General features: G+C 38.4%; 1 protein-coding gene across 1 annotated transcript in view; it reads left to right on the top strand.

Moving 5' to 3' along the window:
• efhd1 (EF-hand domain family, member D1) overlaps positions 1–23,047 on the top strand; it is a 28,522-nt gene extending 5,475 nt beyond the window's left edge. Inside the window, exons 2-4 of the mRNA XM_072393134.1 lie at positions 10,577–10,724; positions 15,502–15,636; positions 17,337–23,047. Coding sequence (XP_072249235.1) covers positions 10,577–10,724; positions 15,502–15,636; positions 17,337–17,471 — 418 coding nt within the window. The 3' untranslated portion in view covers positions 17,472–23,047. The remainder of the gene's footprint in view (positions 1–10,576; positions 10,725–15,501; positions 15,637–17,336) is intronic.
• Positions 23,048–23,971: the final 924 nt, after the last annotated feature.

Below are 23,971 nucleotides of genomic sequence, written 5' to 3'. Positions count from 1 at the left end.
AAATCCCAGATTTGAGCAACATTGTCATTAACCGACAATATGAAAATTGAACTGAATGGTGATGAGTGGGATGCGCATTTAACAGAGGTATGTGAAATACATGTGTTCACAGATACCAGTGAAAACAGTTACTGCACTGGTGCGTAAGGTCAGATGGACTATGCGCAACAACTTTAGTCGCTTTTAAAACTAAGGTTGTCCCACTTAAAAAAAATAATGGTCCACAGACTGGAATTAATGGGAGCACTAATTGGAGCCAGACTTGGAAAATTCATTAGGACTATTTTGAATGTTGGAGAAAATTATGTGCATTTTTGGACTGATTCTATGATAACATTCTATTGGATTTGGAGCAGTTCTAAACAGTGGAAGGAATTTGTGGCGAACAGAGTCAGTGAAATTCAGAGTTTGACTGTACCTGGAAACTGGAATCATTGTGCAGGAAAGGAGAATCCAGTGGACCGTGGAACAATTCAATTCAATTAAATTTTATTTATATAGCGCCAGATTACAACAATTGTCATCTCAAGGCACTTAAGTAATATTGTCCAATTCAAGCCAATTGGAATTCAATTCATTGTAATCATAATCCAATTAATTCATATAGAGCCAATTCAAAAAATAATATCCTAGCTAAGGAAACCAACAGATTGCACCGAAACTTGTCTTCAGTCCAATCTCCCGTCCTGAGCGTGCCTGTGGCGACTGTGGAAAGGAACGACTCCCTTTTAACAAGAAGAAACCTCTGACAGAACCAGACTCAGGAAGGGTGGCCATCTGCCTCGACAAGCTGGGGTTTGAGAAGACAGAAAAGAGGGAAAAGAGGGAGGAAAAACACCATAACGCCATTCAAAGGATATCTGTTGGAACAGTCTGTCACAGTCTGTCATGTCATAGTTTATGTTAATCATGTTTTCAGGTTTTGTTCTAGTCATGTTTTTCCCCTGTCACGTTCAGTTCATTCTAGTCACCTGGTTAATTGTTCACAGCTGCACCTCATGTCACTGATCACTCCCCTCACAGTATTTAGCTTCCGGGTTTACTTTCAGTCACTGCAGAATCCTCACAATCCCTCCATGCTTTGTTGCACTAAAGAGAAGTCTGGTTTCATGCCTCCTAGCCATAGTCAGTGTTTTTCATAGCCTTGTTTCTTTAGTGTTTTTTCATAGCCTTGTTTTGTTATAGCCTCGTTTTGTTTGTCATAGTTCTTTTCGTAGTCAAGTCATTTTGATGATCCGGCTTTGCCACGCCCTTTGTTCATGCTCCCTGTCTTGTTTTGCGAATCAACCTTGTTTTTTTTATCTAAAAGAGAACTGCATCTGGGTCCTACCTTCCCATCGATCCTGACAACTATGATCTGATGCAGCTCCACGTTTTGCTGTTATGTCGATTAACAGAAGGTTTTTTTGTTGTTGTTGGTTGTTTCGGCTTGATGCAGCACTGTCTCTGGCGGTGAGGGGAAAATAATATTTAAAATCTCTGATTTGTTTGAGTATAAACTCATTCTGGAATAATGTTGTACCCCTTAACTAAGCAGAATCCGTTATGGGACCTAGGTTGTGTCCGAAATCACTCACTCATTCCCTACTCCCTACTCCCTACATAGGGAAATAAAGGTAGCAGACTATATCGTGAGCTCAATATATTTTATTCTCTTGGCTCTTTAGTAACAGCAAGTTACAGTGTAACCTACTGGAATGTTTAATTATATGTTATGCATTTTTTTAAACAAAGAATGTAAGAAGCCATTTAAATTGCTTTGTTTTGAAATGTGTAACAGAATAAACAATTGAATAAATTGGCTTCGTGACTGTTGTACTGCTCAACAACTCATGAATTTGTCTCGCACCTGTCATCCAACATCGAACTATGAGCAATTCACCGGGAAAAAAAACAACTTTTACTCACTCCCAACCGGCTGGGAAGGTGAAACGTTGTTTGATGGGATATCTTGCTCCGGTTAGTCAATCAGATGTTCACTACATTTCCCGGTGAATTGTGGGATACATTCAGTGCTCTATATAGTGAACATCAATGATCACTAAACATTCAGACCGCACTACAAAATGGCGTGATCACTATATAGTGCACTATATATCACTCTGGTATATCACTCTGTTTGTCTGCAAAGCTAAACTCAAGTAATTCGGCATCTTCAAAAACTGAAACAATTTAAGGGCCTAAAAAAACCAGTATCAACTTACTTCCACATATCGTCCGATGTGATACCCGTAGTCTCGGGACTGCAAGCTCTGCCACTGGCTACAATGAGGCGCCATCTTACTTAGTCGCCGTGAAGACCCACATATGGGAGTTTCAGTTTTCAGTCGTCTGCTGACATCGACACTTATTACTTGTCGATGTCCTCCAAGTCTGAAGAAAGGGCGAGGAGTCGTTTTCTTGTCCCAGGCATCATTTACATGCTACTCGACGTGAACTCTACTGGAAAACACACAACTCGGGATCGTAGTGTAGCTCGCGTATTTACCTGTAGTGGTGTATGATTCGCGATTCCTCCGGATCTTTTACCCAGATCTTCTGAGCTGACCGCATGTCAGCGTAACTGCAGAGCAGACTCAGTGGATCAGTGTCTCTTCCTGCAGATTAGAGACCCACGATTCAGATCCATTGAGTAAATCCATACGGAGCACGGAAAATTTTCAATTCTCCAAAAAGAAAGCATCAAAATGCAGCTACATACTAAATATGGACCAGTTAAATAGGCTTAAAATGCTGTCAGACAGTGATGATATTCAGCATGACTTCACATTTGATGATACATTGGAGACTCTGCTTACACCTTTACACAGAAGGCATATTTCTTATGAAGGAAATGATAAGCTCCTTTTAATGTTTAAGACTTTTTACGAAACTGACTGTGTACACAGTGTCATTCAACGCCATCAGGTCTGACAGATCCAAACTAGGAGGGGACTTACTATCAACAGGAGACTACAGAGCAAAAGTCATATGTAATCGCAAAGTGGCTTAGAAATTACGAGTGTTAGCCCTATTCTTTCATTGAAAGCCCAAGAACAAGCTGGATAAATCTTAAGTTAAACAAAGTATTTATAAGTGGTCACATGTAAACTATATGGCAGCGCTGGACTCAGAGTGACAGAGCTCTTGGAGGAAATCAGTCGGCCGAAATCAGTCACCCGATATCCAGAAACGTTTCATATTTACATTCAGCTTTATCTCACAGAGGTTGTACTTACACTCGACAGAGTATAATTGGCCAGTTTTTAGTGTGTGTGTGTGAGTGTTGTTTTAGGCGTGTATCTAATGTACCAGACCTATCTAACCCAATAGAGACACTTTGTCTGACCCAGTTGTTTTGTCTCGCTATGTCATCTTAAAGTCTTGGACCATTCAAAAATATGAATACATAATGTCTAAGAACAAAGCCAATTATAACATTTCCCCCTTTTGACATAATTTTATCATGTCAACTAAATGAGGAAGGACTGTTATATTCTGTTTTGTGTCACACCTGTTAGCGACAGCTAACAGTGGCCACCTACCTTGAGGTGCAGTACAACCAGATAGGAGATTCTTGTTATCCCCCTTTTGATATAACTTCATTATGTGAGCTTTTATGTATAAGCTGTTCTGCTTTGCGATTATCAGCAGCAAGCAAGTTTTCATTGCATATGCATGTGTAAATGGTAAAACAATTTTAATGCGTTAGCTAAATCTCTTATATCAGGAGTGTTTATCATGATGCTGGGAACAGAACCTCTTTCCCAGAATAGTTCAACCTTCATTACTCAACTGATCATAACTCCGCAATGAGCACATTTCTTAAAAAGCTGTAAGTATCACGCCTCTACATGTATGCAAGGACAATATGTAAAAATGTTTTAACATTTCTTAAAATTATTCTGTGTGTATGTGGACCCGAACCGAATCTCTGTGGAATCTTTGTTCATTCTGGCCCAAAACTATGTGTTTTGAGCAGTGGCAAAGCCCTGCTCACCCATAAATACCATACCAAGCTACCAAAAATTTCTAAAATATTGAAACTCACAACTATTGATCACCCACTGTTCACAGCGCATAGGAGCAAAAAACCCAATGGCTGATATCCCAGAAAATTCTCCTATTGCCCCATTCCCACTTGCCGACCGACCACTTAATTACCTTTCAGTGCCTAATGTCCCGCTCCGAACAGGTGATTCACACCAATGGCAATGGACATATGTATGATTGGCGATGATTAGTAATTGGTAAACTTAAAATGACTCAGCAACAATATCAAATTAAAGAGGAATTAACCAAATGATTAAACAAAAAGCATTTCGGAATATTGATAAACAGAACAATACAAAACAATATACATTTAACCAAGGCATGCGAATATGAATATATGACCCTGTTGAGAAATAATGATTAATAATGATACAATTATGTGTAATAATTGACAATTTCTTGTCAAGTGAACATTTTTTTTCTTTTTTAAGATGAACATGCCCTGAGTAGTGTAGTACAGCTCAGTTTTGGTCCAATCCTGTCACTGCTTGGTGTTTGGTTCTCCTTCTGGCTGAACCTCAGTTCAGCAGTCTGATACAGAGCTAACTCGGAAGAAGAGGTTACTAGCACTTCACTTCCATGAAGGGGTCTTTACCACCCCTTTTCCCTAACTAATAATTTTTCTTTGGGACAATTCAGGAGAGAATTCAGATAATTTTGTTGAAAGTGGTTGAAGATTGTGTGGTTTTTCAACCATCATCACGGCATGATGGGCATGTCTTCCAGATTTTCAGATGGACACTTTGTCAGTCATTCGGCTGTGAGTACTGTAGTGGTTCTGGACCTGTGGATTAATGTTAAATAATATAGTCCAATTCAAGCCAATTGGAATTCAATTCATTGTAATCATAATCCAATTCATTCATACAGAGCCTATTCAAAAAATAATATCCTAGCTAAGGAAACCAACAGATTGCACCGAAACTTGTCTTCAGTCCAATCTCCCATCCTGAGCATGCATGGCGACTGTGAAGCAGCTTAACTATGGGATGTTTCAGGATTACCTGAGCCATCCCTAACTATAAGCTTTATCGAAAAGGAAAGTTTTAAGCCTAATCTTAAAAGTGGAAAGGGTGTCTGCTTCCCGGACATTTACTGGCAGCTTATTCCACAAGAGAGGGGCCTGATAACTGAAGGCTCTGCCTCCCATTCTACTTTTAGAAACTCTGGGATCAACAAGTAAACCTGCAGTTTGGGAGCAAAGTGCTCTGTTAGGAAAATACCTTACAATGAGATCTTTAAGATATGATGGAGCTCGGTCATTAAGAGCTTTATATGTGAGGAGAAGAATCTTAAATTCTATTCTGAATTTAACAAGGAGCCAATGAAGAGAAGCTAAAACTGGAGAAACATGATATCTCCTGTTAGTTCTCATCAAAATTTTGGATTAACAGGAGGCTTTTCAGAGAATATGTGGGACAGCCCAATAATAAGGAATTACAGTAGTCCAATCTTGAAGTAACAAATGCATGAACTAGTTTCTCTGCATCACCCTGAGACAGGATGTTCCTGATTTTAGCAATATTACGAAGGTGAAAGAAGGCAGTCCTAGAAAACATTTTTATATGTGCGTCAAATGATAAATTCTGGTCAAAAAGAACACCAAGGTTCCTCACTGTAGAACTAGAAGTCAAGGAAATACCATCTAGAGTAACTATATAAATAGACAATTTCTCTCGAAGCGCTCAGGTCCAAAGAGAACAACTTCAGTTTTGTCTGAATTTAGAAGCAGACAGTTCTGAGTCATCCAGGTCTTTATGTCTTTTAGACAGGCTTGTAGTCTGACCAACCTATTGGTTTCATCTGGTTTCATAGATAAGTATAGCTGAGTATCATCAGCATAACAATGGAAATTATGCTGTCTAATAATGTTACCTAATGGAAGCATGTATAAAGTAAAAAGAATTGGTCCAAGCACAGAACCCTGAGGAACTCCATGACTTACTCCGATGTGCGAGGAAGATTCTTCATTGACAAGAACAAACTGTAATCTATCGAATAAATATGACTTAAACCAGCCTAATGCAGTTCCTTTAATCCCAATAACATGTTCAAGTCTCTGTAACAGAATGCTATGATCGATCGTATCAAATGCGGCACTGAGATCCAACAGGACAAGCACAGAAACAAGTCCGCTATCAGAGGCTAAGAGGAGATCATTGGAAACTTTAGCCAGTGCTGTTTCTGTGCTAAGATGCACTCTGAATCCTGACTGAATCAAACTGATTGATTGATTAAGTGCACCAGTTTAAACAACTTGGGTCATCTCCGATGAAACTTCTCTAATGAACCAGAACACATGATTAAAACTGTTCTCACAGAACATTTCATTCATCCCATTTATATCCTTTTTCCTTCGACCCATATGTCATGACTGAGCACAGATCGAATTGTACCATACCATCTTGTTTCTCAATTAAGGGTGCAACGATCAGTCGATCAATAACATAATTAGTGGCCGACGTATTTGATTGTCGATAATTGTTGTTTATATCATCACACGTTTTTTTCACTCTGTCGAGCTGAATATAATTTTTCGTACTGAGTGAGTCATCTCACTTCCTACCTATCACTGCTTAGAGATGCATGCACGTTGAGGTAAATAATAGCGGGGGATGACCTGTTTAAACATAGTGAAATGGCTGCTGCTGAATTATCGTCCTCTTGTCCAAAAGTGTCAAGGGTCTGGAAGCATATCACCCTCAACACCCAGAAAAAAAAGATTACCTGCAAGTTTTGTAAAGCCTACCTCACGTATCACGGAAGCACGTCTGTCATGCATGAACATTTGAAGAGGAAGCAGTTAGAGCTCTGTCAGCGGTTGAGATACTGCTGCTTCAGCAGACCACTCCAGAGAAAATGGCTGATGCCACAACAGTGTCAAAGAAGGTCCTCAGAGTTTTTTCAGCAGATAGAGTCTGCTTTGACCTTTTTTATAAAGTTACACGGTGTTATGAGTCCAGTACAGTTTATTGTTCAGGTGAACACCCAGGTACTTATAAGAGTCCACTTTCTCTGTGTCCATTCCCTGGATGTTCACCAGGTGCATGTCTGCACCTGCGGAAATCCACCACGAGATCCTTGTTTTTTCCTGCATTGATCTGGAGGCGGTTCCGCTGACACCAGTCCACAAAGTCATTGATCAGTTCTCTGTATTCCCTGTCATCATCGTCAGTGATGAGGCCAACGATGGCAGAGTCGTCAGAGAACTTCTGCACTTGACAGTATGTTGAACTGTGCCTGGCCTAGGATGGCTGACAACTACCTCCAACCTAATGAAAAAAAATCAGAATTCCTTATTTGTGCCCCTGACAGATTTGTGTAATGGAAACCTCAGCCCCTCTTGCTTCTTTTGACAAAAAATCCTTTACCAGGAACCTTGGGGTAACTTTCAACTCAGCTTTCACTGTGGATGCTCATGTCAAATGTTTTGTTCGCTGGTTTGTATCACTTAAGAAATATTGCAAAGTTAAGTCCATTGTGTCACATTGTGTGAGCTGGATATTGTTATTGATGCATTTATTTCATCACGTTAGGATTATTGTAATTCTTTATTTTGTCCAAGCAAAACAAGCTTGAAACATCTGCAGATTGTCCAGAATGCTGCTGTGAGGTTTCTCAACATACTTGCATGTCCCACTGTTGCTAATTCAGCTGCACTGGCTCCCCATCAACTTCAGTTGACTTTAAGATACTTTAAGACAGAGTTCCAGAGCTTTTGCAACAGTTGCCCCCCGGCTCTGGAACATGTTTTTATGTTCTTATATTATTAAGCACTTTGGGATATATGGAAAGGTGCTATCTTGAAAGATAAAAATAAATTTTTACGTACTTACTTACGTTACTCACATCCATACCTCTTGCATCACTGCTCTCCACCCCAGGAATAGCGTTTTAGGGAATTGAGGAATCTCACAAAACTTGTTATATGTGGGGCAATAAATATGAACTCCTGGTAGCTCTCCAAAACACATCTATACATGAATCATGTTTATTTTTAGTTTGACTGAAGTGCTAACTAGGCCTTTCACAACTATTCTTTGATAAAAACTTGGGGATGGCATCTGTCTTCTCCCCAGCTGGTCGAGGCAGATGGCCACCCTTCCTGAGTCTTGTTCTGCCAGAGGTTTCTTCCTGTTAAAAGGGAGTCGTTCCTTTCCACATTCGCCTCAGACATGCTCAGGACGGGAGATTGGACTGAGGAGAAGTGTGTACTCTGTTGGTTTCCTTAGCTAGGATATTGTTTTTGAATTGGCTCTATATGAATTGGATTTCATTGGATTATGATTACATTGATACATCTATAATTCTATTGCTGTAGTTGCTGTAGTTGACTAACTGACTAAGAGTTTATGCTCCTTACATTTTTTTCTTTTTTTCTTTTTCTTTAAACAATTATCATAAGCTTTCAATTTAAAGAATTATTGCTGCTGCAGAAACGACCCCCTGTATCTGACAGCAAAGCTGAATAAGTCTCACACTGACCACACTGTTGTGTTAACACAATGTTATGAGGAGGATGGATAGAGTTGTTCTTCATGTTCATTACTGTGCTTTTTACAATTAAGTCCAGGGGCTCCAGAGCAGTCACCAGTACATAGTAAGCCTTTATCAGTTTGTTTAGTTTCTTTGAGTATCTGTCTCTGATTTTGGTGCCCAACGGATGGCTGCATAACAGATTGCACTCTCCCCCACAGAAAATATTGTAGAAAATATGCAACATTTTGTTGCAGACATTGAATGACCTTGGCTTCCTTTGACAGCCTTGGTGATGCTTTTTTGGATCCAATTGCATCCATACCCAGATTGATAAGTTCATGTTTTAAGTTGTTGTTTTGAGTTATGTACTGTGTTACAGGGTAACAATAAAGTGTCCCGGGCTAAGGAAAAAAAAAACAAACGAGGAGAACTGATCGGTGATGTTAAAAAGCTATTTATTTGAAAGAAAAAGTAACACTATTCAAACAAAACCTAAAAGAAAATCACAAACCTAACTGAACCTGTTGAGGAAAAACAAGAGCAAAACAATCACTCTCCTTCCACTGAAAGAGTTACGCTGTCTCTCAATACCCTGCACAAGCTACTGAAAACACAACAACAATAGCTGGCCCCACTGACCCTCGAGTGGCATATTCCACCTTCTTTTAAAAGTAGGCCAGCTGATTAGAGCCTACTCAACCACAGCTGGGACAACTCACCTGGCTGCAGCCTTAACACACACACACACGCACGCACACACACCCTGCATGACAGGTACTACCTCCAGTAGAGGTCCTTAGGCAAGACCTCCTTACCCTATCTGTAAGTCGCTTTGGATAAAAGCGTCTGCTAAATGCATAAACATAAACACACACAATATTATATGACCCTCGGGTCGTAACATACTGTATGACTAAGTGACTGAATTACTATTTTTTGTTCTAAATGTGTGAAAAGTTGAGGTTTAAAAAATTTGCCTTTCATGCTGCTTGACCATTCTGATGCAAATAGAAATTCAACTCCACTGCATTTGTTTTCTGTTATTTTTCAGTAGTTTTCCCTTAAAGAAATGTGATGGGTTTGTCATTTCACATTGCTTCAAATACAGCAACAACTCATTTCCTTATCTTGAGTTCAGTTTAGAATGGTGAGTAGGTTGTGGTTCTTACACTCCATGGGAAAACTACAAAAGCAATGTAATGTAACATTTATAATTAAAAATGTAATAAAAAGGTATTAAGCATGAGATTTATGTATGGCTTCCAGGGCTTATGAAAATTTTCTAATTGCATGTTAAACTCAGTTCCTATATACGTATCAATTTATCTGGTGTAATTTTCAGTTTAATTTTTCTGGAGATAGGGAGATCCACTTGGAAAATGTTTCCAAGTTAATTATTTTGTTAATTATATTATGCCTAAATACTTGGTTCAATGTAATATTATCATTAAACTAAAAAAAAACCTTACTTCATCACTTTGAGGCTCTGGTCATGGGTATAACATAAAAACTACTACAAGTGTTTCCAGGTAATCATTATATGTCTTGATATTTGGTTTAATGTAATTTTACTATGAAATGAAACAGAAACGACTCTGATTCATTAGTAATATATGGAAACTCCTTCACATATTTCCAGGTAAGCATTATGCGTCTCGATGTTTGATTCATGGTTATTACACAGAAGAAAATACTGCTAGTGTTTCCAGGATTGCAGCAAGAAACATTCAATATCAGCATTACTTTGAAAATAAAATATGTTTGACCATAAGGGATGAATTTCAACTCGATAATATGGTAATTACTAATTTAGACTTCTTTTATGTCATTGTGATTCTAACCTTAAATGCTATGGAAACATCCTATATTACTTGATTATTATTAGGTTATTACGTCACCATGTCACGTCATTTATGTCACCATAACACTTAATAGAAAATATTGCACCTGTTTAGCAGGTTATCATATTGTCACTATACCATTACCAAAATGTTTTGCCTTGTCATTTGCTTCCCCATTGTTGCTCTCAGTTTCAGGCCCCTTATGTACCTCTTATAATTTGTAGGTATGACACTGGGAAAGATGGCTTCATTGACCTGATGGAGCTTAAACTAATGATGGAGAAGCTGGGAGCTCCACAGACCCACCTCGGGCTCAAGAACATGATCAAAGAGGTTGATGAGGACTTTGATGGCAAACTGAGTTTCAGAGAGGTGAGATGGTCACCACAGTTGGGGCAATATGGCAATGTGTGGCTTTCAGTGATTTAACACATCTTTAAATTATTTTTTTGCAAACACAATCTTGCAAAATATATTTTAAGATAAAAAATGTTTATGTGGGAAGTGTTAACATTTGTCATAACTTTTAGGACTTTATTCATAAAGTGTAGATGAAATGCTTGTGATTGTCCAGGGTGTACGTTGCCTCTCACCCAACGGTAGCAGGGATGCTTCTCCCCGTGATCCTGAATTGAATTAAGTGGGTTTGAAAAAATGGATGGGATTGATGAAGTTTTCAATGATCAAGTATGCAGCTATGTGAGGGGGATGTGATGTCTACTAGAGTTCTGCAGATATGAATGACCCACAGAGACATGCAATATCAGTACTTTGCATGACATAAGAAAATATTGAAATATTGTGTTAATCCAATTACAACTGCACTAAACCAAATTTCAGAAAGTTGGACCAACACACCGACATAGTCTTGCTTGCAGTTATGCCGTCACATTGATATTACAACACAGACATTGAAAGTTTAAAAGTAAGCCTAAAACACCCCCTGCTGATCACCAACATATTGTCAGGATCCGTGGAGGAGGTAGGACCCAGATGCAGTTCTTTCAAAAAAAGGTTTATTCCAAAAAACACAAAACAGGGAGCAAGGCAAAAAACAGAGGGCGTGGCAGATCCAGATTCAAAAATACTTAGCTAGAAAACGAGGCCCTGGGTAACAAGACAATAATTTAGCTGTGGCAAGACTATGAATAAATAACTTGAACAATGACTATGAGGCAGGAAACCAGACTTAGCTTTTCGTGAATTTGGCATGAAAGGGAAGTGAGGAATCTGCAATGAATGAAAGGAGATTTAAATGCTGTGGAGGGAGTGATTAGTGATGACGTGCAGCTGATGATAATGAAACAGGTGACATGAGTGAGACTAACGTGACAGGGGAGAAACATAACAAGAACCTGGAAACATGAAAAAGAAAACATAAGAAACTGAAAACAAGACCATTAAAACATAAACTGTGACAGAGCACCTCCCGGGTGAGGACCACGATGAGCCCACCTGGGCTGCCGTGAGCGATGGCGAGGATGACAGTGCGCCCACCCGACCCACCCCCGGACATGCCCATAACCCCCTCCTCAAGGAACGGCTCCCAGACGTTCCTAAATTGGGGTGGGCGGGTGGTACTCTGACCGCTGGAGCAGGCTTGGTCGTGGCAACAGGCTTGGTCGCAGGAACTATGGTCGTGGTCGTGGCAGGAACCACAGCAGGCGGCTGCGGCAGGACGGCCTCGGCGGCAGCGGGCGGCTGCAGCAGGACAGCCTCGGCGGCAGCAAGCAGCTACAGCAGGATGGCCTCGGCGGAGACCGGCAGAGATGTGGAACCCAGCTGGAGGGCCGGCGGAGACGAGGAGGAGCCCGGCTGGAGGGCCGGCTCGGATGAGGCGGAGCCCAGCTGGAAGAAGGCCAGTTCAGGCTCGGACGAGGCGAAGACCGGCTCGAAGAAGGCCAGTTCAGGCTCGGACGAGGCCGGCTGAACCAGTCGGGTTCGGAAATCTGGAGATTTCAGGAGCATAAAAGGAGCACCAGATTCCAGATGCTCCAGAAGATGTGACAGGCCTCAACTCTGACAACGTCCAAATCCAGGCTGAGAACTACTATTCTATTTAGCTGTGCATATGACAACTGAATGTATTTTATCTGCACTCTTCGCTTTTAATTTAATTAATTGATTATTTTTCAGGATTTTATTTGCCTTCTTGTGATTTCTTCTTGTGATAGCTGTAAAGCACTTTGAATTGCCTTGTGTAAGAATTGTGCTCAACAAATAAACTTGCCTTGCCTTGCCTTAAAGGAGTTTTTGGAAACTACAGGTCCCCAAACTGACATGTTGTCAAGTCAGCAAAGAAATAAAATGAAAAAAAAACAAAAAAACAGGATCATATGAAGAGGAAAATAGGTACAGGTGCAAAAAGATTCTGATTCCATACGCGGTTAAAGTTTATCAGGAATTTATAAGGATCATTCTGGTGCATTTCAAACCCAACAACACCATCAGAAAGAAACAAAGGACAAAATGCCCAAACACAAACTGAGCAGCATGTACTTGGTCCTGCGCAGTGTCTTGACTTTTTTGTAAAGGAAATTTAACAACTTCAGAAACGCATGGCATAAGACAGGATAGTCAGCTCTTTGATTCCAGACTCAGTGAATCAATAATTTACACATTTTGGACAAGAGATAGACCGATATGTTTTTTTCAGGTACTAATACCTATTATTAGTAGTCAAGGAGGCCGATAACTGATATTTGGAGCCGATATTCATTTACAATAAAAGTGAAAATATTGGCGTCAAAATACAAACTCCAACACTTAAATTCGTTTAAATGCCTTTAAGCATATGTTTATTAAACAGATCTTCAGATAACAGAACATGTTAAAGTTTTATTTTTCTTAGACTTTTAAAACAAAGATGTCTGTTGTCCATTCTATTGTTCTGATAGACACCTTCAATATGTAAATTTCTTCTCAGAAGCTGCATAGTCAAGTAAAGTAAAACTCACAAGGTTATCAAAAATAGTCAGATAAGACAGGGTTATGAAAGAATACTGTTCACTCATAAGTTCACTGCTTTAAGTCAGCACAAGATTCTGAGTATGATTATGACAATGAGTTGGTTGGTGTACACTTTGAGAAAATCCAGTTAAATCTAAGATATAATTAAAGTAGATAAGATAGATAAAAAATATATTAAAGCATTTTCATCTACATGAAGTCACCCACTACAATAACTGTATCTGTATTCAGCATTAACTAGGATAAAAAAAGAAAAGAGAATTCAGACAGAAACTCAGAATAAGGGCCAGGTAGACGATACAGAACAACAAATGGAAGACATCATTGTGATGCCTTTAAGCCTATGTTTATGAAACAGATTTTCAGATAACAGAACATGTTAAAGGTTTTTTTCTTAGAATTTTAAAACAAAGATGTCTATTGTCGAACAAAAAGTGTAGGAAGTGCCAAGGCTCAGCAGCATGTCTAATAAATTGAAATGAAAACTTAAACAAATAAATAGCTCCCTGAAGTTTTCAACTGTAAATAAAGTATTACAAACAGCCTTCCCTGATGTTGGTTGAGTGTAATACTTCCATACTGCACTTTTAAACTTGAGTCTATCTATCTGCAATAAGGGTTTGAAAAAAAAAGAGAAAGTTAAAAGTGGGGCCATATGCTGACATATGTTCAACTCATCATGCTTAATTTATTACAGCATTTGGGAAGCCTGTAGTTGATTTTATTATGCAAATGTTACATTTTAACATGTGATAGCAGGGACCCTGTTATTCAAAACTTGGCTGCTACATTAACGATTGTTACTATAGCTGAAACAATTGTACAATAGCAATAGGAGAGACTCACATTATTCTCTAGCCATCCCCTCAACGTGCTTCCCTGCAATAAAACTGGACTGAATTGAGTTCATTAGGTTTTTGCTCTCTCTCTCTCTTTCACTCACACACATACGTCTTCTATCACGGACTATTACCATGGCAATATGTTCAGCAGCCCGTCTGGAGGGACTGGGAGCGAGCAGAGCTGCCACTTATGTTTATATAACGTTATTAGGCTCGCAGTCAACGTTACTAGTAGGTGTGAGTTGTAGGGGGCTGGAGTGTTTATTACAATTTCGGGAGAGTTTGCTGCCTTAACTTACCTTCGAAGAATATATCTGCTCTAGCTTATCCTCTAGTTAGAACTGTTTCTCCTCTCTGCAGTGTGTGAAAGCAGTGTGCGTGCACAGCTGTCACTGCTGATTGGCTGTTACCTGTGTGTAACCAATCAGATGGTGCTGTGGGTGGGAGAATGCTGGAGACAGAGTAGAGACTACACACAGAGAGGCGTGGCTGCATCAGAGCCAAAATAACTCGGTTTGAAATTTATCTCTTATCGGCAGTTCGATTTAAAAAAAAGAAAAAGAAAAAAGGTGCCGATATGCATCAAAATGCTGAAAATTGGCGCCGATAATCAGTCGATCCTTTTTGGACCAAGAAGACAGATAATTTGAAAGGGAATTAAAAGAAGAATTCTATGTTAAACATTCATAAACAACTTTGAACAGGTGGTTTCTCCTCTCCAGATAGTTTAACAACCATCTCTCAGAGACACACATGACCAACAACTCTCATAAGCCCTTTCCACAACCCTTGTCTGTTCCTCCTTGGCAATTCACACATGCCAAATAGTGATGGCCCTGTATCAATTTCAAGTCATGGAATAAGCTGAGTAATGACTGCATCATTAATAGGAGCGGTGAGTTCCATGATGCCAGCTTACCCTTATACATTACCTATTTTGTCTCTGATGCTACAATGCTTAGAGGTGTATCATCGATCGGTCAACTTTGACCCCCCCAATACCACCTCTGTACTTTCGACACAGAGGCTGAGCAAGGGCACCTCAGTCCCAGCTTTAAAGGCATGTATGAAAAGATCTGTAGTGTGAATATCCTACTAACAGCTTATAAGCCTGAATTCCCTGCCAGTCCATTAGACTTGAAGAAGCTTTTTGAATAAAATGAGAGTTGCACACAGGGAAAGAGGCTGAAACATAAATTTGCTATAGTTATAGGCCAGCAGAAGGGATAGTGTTGTATCGTGTTGATGGGCTATGCATGTAACGTACATAGTTTTCAATTCAAAACATCAAGAAAAAACAACTGCTAAATGACTGACTGCATTCTACCTTTTTACAGTTCCTGCTGATCTTCCATAGAGCAGCAGCTGGAGAGTTGCAGGAAGAAAGTGGCCTCATGGCTCTCGCCAGATTGTCTGAGATTAACGTCTCCACTGAGGGAGTAATGGGTGCCAAGAGCTTTTTTGAAGCTAAGGTATTTTTGTACAGTTTGTACTTTTTCATGTAGTTAAGCTCACCTTTATACCTTATGGATATTATTTAATTTGACTTTAGCTTCTTAACTTCATTCAATGTGATCTCAGATTTTAGAGCCCACTCTATGTATATTGCACAGTGTCAGTTGCCATACGTAGGACTATGCAATATAAAGCCTGAAGACTAATAATTGAGTGGTCATCAATCATCGTCAATTCTGAGAGTGTATGCTTTGACAACCTAATAGACATCTGTCTAAACTACCATGTACAAGTTTGGTCAAAATTTCAACTGTGAACAAACCATTAACTAACAAACTCGTTCAAGTCCAAGACTGTAGTATTAGGGGTGCTAAAACATATGCAAGATGTATCTTTCCTTTTTTTCGTTAAAAAATGGTATTAGAATGAGGAAAATAATACACTAATCTTGCTAAAAACATTAATAAGAATATCTAATTTCTAATTTCTTTCCCTTTCATATATGAGATACTTAAAATGAATGGATTTTCAATTTGTGATAGCGATGACATGTTTCATCCAGACATTAGACTTTTCAGTTAACATTCTTCAAGGTTTCATTAATTTATGCACAGAATTCTTGTAATTTGCATGAGTTTGGACAGTACAATATGCGAGGTGTAATGTAACAGTCCATATATAGTCAAAGTTTTCTCATGCCATATCAACATAACAATTCATATTAAACATGCCAAGCAAGCAGTAGTTGTGTAAAACATGGCTGTAGTGGATACAACTAGCTAACAATATCACTTTTAATTGTTTGATTTAATTGTGCTACAAGAAAAATGTAGTTGATATCAACAGGAAAACTCTGCAAGTCCCTTTACAGTTACCCTTTTCATGTAATTGTGTCATAGTAAATCCATATCAAGCCAACTAATAGCATTGTGTTCAACAAAATGATGGTTAATGGAAGCAGTTGCAAATATTTTTATATCTAAATAAAGAACAGAAATTTAGCTGTATCTCAATTGCTTTTAAACATGTTTCTCATGTCCTTTTAGCCCAGATGCTGAGAAAAAATGAGATTGAGATTAAGAAATTGAGAAGAACAGCTGATCAAATTAACCCACCAATGCTGTGAGCCGTCCCCTAATGTGACTGCTGCTGTTCACACTTGATGTAACCTGATGTGGTCTGTCGGATGTTTATCGCAAAATGTTACATAAAAGCAGCATAAGGGTCTTTCAGACAGTCAGTTCCCATCATATTTATGAAAGCAGTGCCTATTCTAAAAGAGTCTTAAAGTACTTAAGCCTTTTCAGAATTACTTTGGCTTCCACTAACGTAAATAAACACAAAAAAAAATATTTTTTCAACATGGGTGATACAACTTGTGCTTGGTAACTGCATATAGTGTTCACTGATGAAAGTCCAAGGAAATGTCCATATCTTCCAAAGTAAATGGTTGGCATCAATCTTCTGACAAAGGGGAAACTGGTAAAAGTTAACAAGATTACAGCGTTTTTCCCAGAATCTAATTTCCCATTACTAAAGAATAATTTAGTTTCTAACAAAATGTGTCTCCTGTGTGCTCCTGGGAAAATGTGTTTAAGTCTGCAATATGAAGTTTAAGCTTACTGATAGAAAGGCATCAATAAAGAGCGACTTGGTATTTTACGATGATAAACACATTGTGATAATATGAGTGTCTGCTGCTATTTTGTCTTACCAGGTGCAGGCTCTGTCTCAGGGGAGCAATTTTGAGGCTGAGATTCGAGAAGAAAAAGAGAAGCGCAAGAGACAGGAGTTGGACAAAAAACAGCGACAAGCTGCCTTCAAGCAACTGCAGTCTACCTTCTGCTCATGACCCTTCAGATAACAATTTAAACATATACAAATCTGTTAATGAGTTTAAGAATATCTTCCCATTCTCACAGCAACCAACATCAATACTCAGAATAAGGTAGAGCAAAATAGAAAGATGGAAAAATGTAAACGCTAAAAATACTTTGGGGGGGGGGGGCTTATACAACACAGTTCAATTATTCAGTCAGCCCAGATGTTCTACAGCTGTTCTAAAGACAATATGTATACAAAAATACTCCTTCAGATGTTTACAGACACGTTAAGTGATCTTGCCAAATTCATAGGTATCTCAAAAGTTAGTTTTTCCAGAGGTAATTTTACATTGTTTCGTTAAAGCATTCTGTCATAACTTTGTTCAGTTTGGTCTTGTTTTTGTCATGAGACATTGTTTTTATCCCAAACCTGATAACAATTTTATTTCAACAGTGTCAACAATTTCATAAAATAATCTACTATACAGCCAGTGATCAAACAAAAATACTGTTAAAAAGACCAAGGTAGCAATAATAGTATAATAGTAAACAGTAAGTTTACATATTGTTTAACTTGAACCAGCTTTATCTCTGACTTTGAGTTTAGGTACAGCTTTCTGATCAAACAAAAGATACTTTTAATGACTTCCAACTTCTATCAATTCAATTCAGGGTTTTTATATAGCGCCAAGTTACAACACGTCATAGTACAAGTAAGAAATACTACCACCTGCAGGTGAGAGTAAGCAGTCACTTAAACCCAATTATTTTGACCATCTTTGCGGAAAATTTGCAATAAACTCACAATCACCATTAGCGCGAAAAAATGCTGAGATCTGTTGAATTAGCGTAAATTTCTGCGATTGCGGAATTGCGGACCGCAATTAGAGTTCAATTCATAGTAATCATTATCCAATCAAATCCAATTAATTCAATTAAAAATTAGTCCAATTCATACATACAAAGCCAATAATTATTATTTTTTTAAATCCTCACAAAGGAAACCAACAGATTGCAACCAAACTTCTCTTTGGTCCAATCCCCTGTCCTGAACATTCATTAGGCGACTATGGAGAAAAAAGACACAACAATAATGACACATGAAGAAATAAAAGGGGGAAAAAGAGAGTAAAATGAGGAGGTGTGACATGGGGGCCCCCAGCCGTATAGGCCTGTAGCAGCTTAACTATGGGATGTTTCAGGATCACCTGAGCCATCTCTATCTATAAGCTTTATCAAAAGGGAACGTTTTAAGCCTAATCTTAAAGTTAGAGAGAATGTCTGCTTCCCGGACATATACTGGCAGCTGGTTCCACAAGAGAGGGGCCTGATAACTGAAGGCTCCCATTCCACTTTTAGAAACTCTGGGAACCACAAGTAAACCTGCAGTTTGAGAGCGAAGTGCTCTGTTGGGAAAATATCTAACAATGAGATCTTTAAGATATGATGGAGCTCGGTCATTAAAATATTGATATGTGAGGAGAAGAATTTTCAATTTGATTCAGAATTGTCAACAAGTGTGGTAGCGTGGAGGTGAGGTTAGACCCAGATGCAGATATATAAAATGAAAACTTGATTAATTCCACAGAGCTGTATCATAAAGCACGGCAAAGCCGGACTACAAAGAAACCTAACTGACAAAACCTAACATTAAAGGAGCAATGTGTGAGAGCCGCTGTTCATCAGATTCTGTAATTCCCTAGTGCGTTTGAACGGTATTTGCTAGATTTTGTCATTTCCAATTGCATAATGAACGCAACTCTCCACGCTTCGGAGAAACTAGAGTGGCCTGACGCTGTGTGCAGCACACACTACGCAACACATCCATCACTCAAATGTCACAATGTCTTCTCCATTGAGTGAAACCACCATCTCAAGTTATGAGGTTACTTTTAGGGATATAAATTACAAATAGATGTTACATTTGGTTAGATATTCTGTGAAAAGATAACTAACAGTGAATGTCACTGTTAGTTGTTCTGCATTATATTAGTGTTTTGTGGACCCCAGCTACCTGCGTGGCAATAAAAGCTAATATTATCTACATAAGGCTAAAGACTGTTTGTATTTAGTCTGATAGAGGGATAGCATTAGCAGGCAACATATTTTCCCTCACCATTCACAGAGTGTAACACCGGAATGGGAGACGGAGGTGAGAGAGAGAGGGAGAGGAAGAGGACAAGGACGAGGAGGCATAGCTGCTGGAGCAGGCAGGGCGAGGCAAGGGAGAGGCAGAACGAACACAGCCGCTGCCTCACGTGAAGAGGATTGAAGATAATCTCCATAACATGACGCCGAGTCATTTCTGTCCAGCTAACAAAGCTACTTAGTAGTTTTGGTGCATAAACTCAAGTGAATCAACAGTTTTCAACAGGGACACGGAGAAAACGTTCCATTTGTTTAATCGGATCAGCTGATCTCTGTAACATGCACAGCCACCAAACAACATTTATCATTTACATTAGTAACACTGAGCTGAATTACCTTTCCAGCAGAAAAGAGGCAACTTCGGTGTCACTTTTAAAGCCTTTCTCCCCCATCAGCGACACCGATATTTACTCGTGTTTTACGCCATCTTCTGTCTCTATTCCTTTTGGACTCATCATGTTTTTGTTTCTTTGATGATGACTCGTGGGCTTCAGAGGTTTGTTTTCCAGAACAGTAAGTGTGGTCCGACATGGCTATTCAGATAACTTCACAAAATTTAAAAAGTTCCAAAATATATTCCGACAGCTTCCTCGTGTTCTTCTTCCTCTTCTTCTACAACGTCACGTCCGGCTTCTTCGTCGGCAAAGTAGAGGCGAATCAAACTTGCGTCACCCTTTATTCCTTCTAGGCCACTGTAAACAATATGGCGATGCAAGTGATGTCCTTCCGTGTAAGTGTTTGTGTAGAGCGAACCGCAATATATGTAAATAAAAAGGCGAAATCTAAAGTAATGAAAACGTAACGACTTGTTTCATAGGATGACTATATAGCACTAACAACATAGTTATATGTATTATAGTCCATTTCTGTTAATAAATCACCTTAAATATTACACACTGCTCCTTTAACAGGGACACCTTAACTTGTGTAGCCTAACATGATAAAATATAAAGGACTTACGGACAGTGCTCTCACTATCTGAATGAACCTTAATAACCTTGTATGTGGACACCACCTTCAAAAGAAGGAAAAAAAAACAATCTTACGTATCTGGTATGTTAAAATTAATGTTAAAATGAATAACCAGTCTCAAATCGCTACTTTCATGAGTTGTCGTTTGGTTTGACCGACATTACGTAAAGAAAACATACAACACTAATTATATATATATATATATATATATATTATATATATATATATGAACTATTTATTAAAACGATATAACCAAAAACATGAACCTTAAAGACAAACGGGAAATGCGTTGAATATGGAGGATTATATTGGAAACACATTAAAACAACTATGGGATGGAGAAATATACCATAATTACTCAAATTGTCTAGATTTGGTTTACTATTTGCAGTTAAAGGCTAACATCTTGGAGTCATTTATCATTTTTACAGTTAATTCCTTCCTTCCACACCCACTGTATACTGTCTGAAAGGTAAGAAGAGGGCAGACCTTACGTTGATTGACACTTTAGCCCAGCTAGTCAGCTCTGAACAGACCAGGTAATGGCCAACAGGGTCCAAGTGGGTTTCTCTCGGTTCCGTGTCTTAAGGCCTTCCTTAGTTGTGGGTGACTTTGTATTTAGACTTACAGTCTTACAGTCTAAATACAAGTCAGGTTCTAGCAACTGAACTTGATGATACATTAGTGACAGGGATACATTTTCTCTCTAATAAATCTTCTCTCCGATAAATCTTCTCTCTGATAAATCTTCTCTCTTCTCTCTAATAGAAACAATTTTATTGGTAAAGAACCTCATGAAATCATTACTACTGAGAATTAAGGGATTACATTGTTCAACAGAGCGCAGACTCTTTGTCAGTCTGGCTCCAGTGCTGAAAAGAAACCTAGGATTGTTCTTATTCTCTTCTATCAATGATGACTAATAAGCAGTTATAGCTTTACAAGAGGCTTTCTTATAAGTTAATAAACTATCTTTCCAGACTAATTGAGACTCTTCTAAATTAGAGGAACATCATTGTCTCTCCAGCTTTCTTGCAGTCTGCTTTAAAGCACACAGCTGTGAATTATACCAAGGAGCCAACTTCTTATGACTGATTACCTTCCTTTTCAGAGGGGCAACTTCACCTGTAAATTATACAGCTGTAAATTATACCAAGGAGCTGTAAATGCAGCTGTAAATTATAGCAAGGAGCCAACCAACCAACCTGACATTTTCCAGGGTTGTACACGTTGAAATTGTAGTGCTGTCAACAAGTTTTGCTGGAGTAAAGTTTATGTTGCTGTCCTCTGTAATATTTGCACGTCAGTGAAGAAAAAGGTGAATTAATTATATAAATCTGGTTACAGCATTTTCTGATAGAAACCTTCAATAGGTACATTTCTTCTCAGAAGCTACACAGTCAAGTAAAGTAAAACTCAAAGGTTATCAAAAATTGTCAGACAAGACAGGGCTATGAAGGAATACTTTTCACTCATAAGTTCACTGCTTTAAGTCAGCACAAGATTCTGAGTATGATTAGAGAATGTATGAGAAAATCCAGTTAAATCTAATATAGAATTAAAGTTGATATTAAAGCTGTCATTTTCAATATCTACATTAAGTCACCCACTACAATAACTGTATCTGTACTTAGCACTAACTCGGAAAAGAAAAGAGAATTCAGACAGAAACTCAGAATAAGGGCCAGGTAGATGATACACAATAACAAATGGAAGAGGTTATTGTGATTTCCACTTAGGATGAGAAAAAATGAGAATCAGAGATTCAAAAGAGCTAAAATTAATCTTGGGTCTAGAACTGATTAGTAACCCTGTTGTGAAGATAGTTGCCACTCCTCTTCCTCTTTCTGTAATTGGAGGATAGCCCGAGAGAGTTGATTCATTTATGCCACCATGATCCTCTTACTGCAGATATAAATATAGATATAGTGAATATAGATATATTGATAAAGTGAATTGCTTTTTACAACAATGCCGGACTTGTCAACATTATTCCAGATATTTTTAGAACAGATAATTTATCCTTTGTAAAAAAAACTGATGACCTGTCCAGGGTACCTTGCCTCTCACCTAGTGGCAGCTGAGATAGGGTCTAACCCAGCAATCCTGAATTGAATCAAGCAGGTATAAAAAAAATCTGGGTTGATAAATGGATCCCCTTCCAGATGGGAAAAAAGAAGTTTCCACAAATGCTGAAATAATCATGTCTGGCCAGTAGATGGCACTAACATCTAAATCAACAACACATCTAAATACAAGTGAAGAACATTTTTGGCTAATTAACTGATTCTCCTTTGGCGAAAACTTCAGGACCAAAACAGTAGTTTGCGTGTCTGGGTGTCATTGGATAATCTGTACTTGATTTGTATCATATAAATGAGAAAACCATAAATCACCATTATAGATGAAATACTCAAAATGTTGGGATTTAATAATGTAATCTGTTTAATGTTGTATTTCTCCTTGTCAAAATAAAACTGAAAATTATGTGGTGTTTTGTATCAGTGACTGAAGCAATCATGATTTTGAAGCAGTTTGATTAACTCCACGAACACAACCCACACATGTACGTTTGAACTGAGGAATATCAGTGCTGCAGGTGAACATCAGTGAACATTATTTTTTTATTTTATGATAGTGAGAATGTTCAACTGCATTACAGTGTCACTTAAATCCTAAATATTAATGGTTCTATTAGTTATATTGTTGGTAAGTCATCTTGTGTCTCTGAATGCAGTGGAATTTAATTTTATTTTTCAAGCGCATATGTGCAAGTTATTTATATATGCTTGAATGAATAGAATATTTGATATTAGCTTATTTGTCATGTTAAATATCTGAATTTGACCTGCAACCCTGAATAGATAACTCCCAACTGAAGGAGATTTGGAAAAGTGAGGACCAAAAAAATGTCCTTACCTGTGATTGTAACGTTGTTATGTTGTAATGTTTTTTTATATCATTTAAATGCATAGTTACACCATTTGTTAGTTTCAATGTGTACAACCCTGGAACTGTACTTCATTAGTCTGTCTGAATCCACAGAAACAAACCATTATAAAGTCATTATGTCAATAATTGATAATTAATTGAAAACGGAGTGGTTATATAATGGTTATATAAGAAAAATATAAGCTATATTTCTAGTGGCAGTCCCAAGCCCGGATAAATGGAGAGGGTGGCGTCAGGAAGGGCATCCAGCATAAAAACATGTGCCAAATCGATGATGCGACATCAACTCGCTGTGATGACCCCTGATAAAGGGAGAGGTCAAAAGAAGAAGAAGTAGAAGAAATAAAAAATATAAGCAATGTTTAAAGGGCCCCTTCTCTGAAAATGCCTAGATTTAATTAGTTTATTTGGAATATTAAAGAGGCATGCTGGCATCTTAACTGCATTATTAGAGTAA

Source organism: Leuresthes tenuis, unplaced genomic scaffold (genome assembly GCF_036924035.1).
Source record: "Leuresthes tenuis unplaced genomic scaffold, fLeuTen1.0.hap1 SCAF_9, whole genome shotgun sequence".
NCBI classification, from domain to species: domain Eukaryota; kingdom Metazoa; phylum Chordata; class Actinopteri; order Atheriniformes; family Atherinopsidae; genus Leuresthes; species Leuresthes tenuis.
The sequence above is the reverse complement of the archived record's forward strand: the minus strand, read 5'-3'. Positions and strand labels throughout refer to the sequence as shown.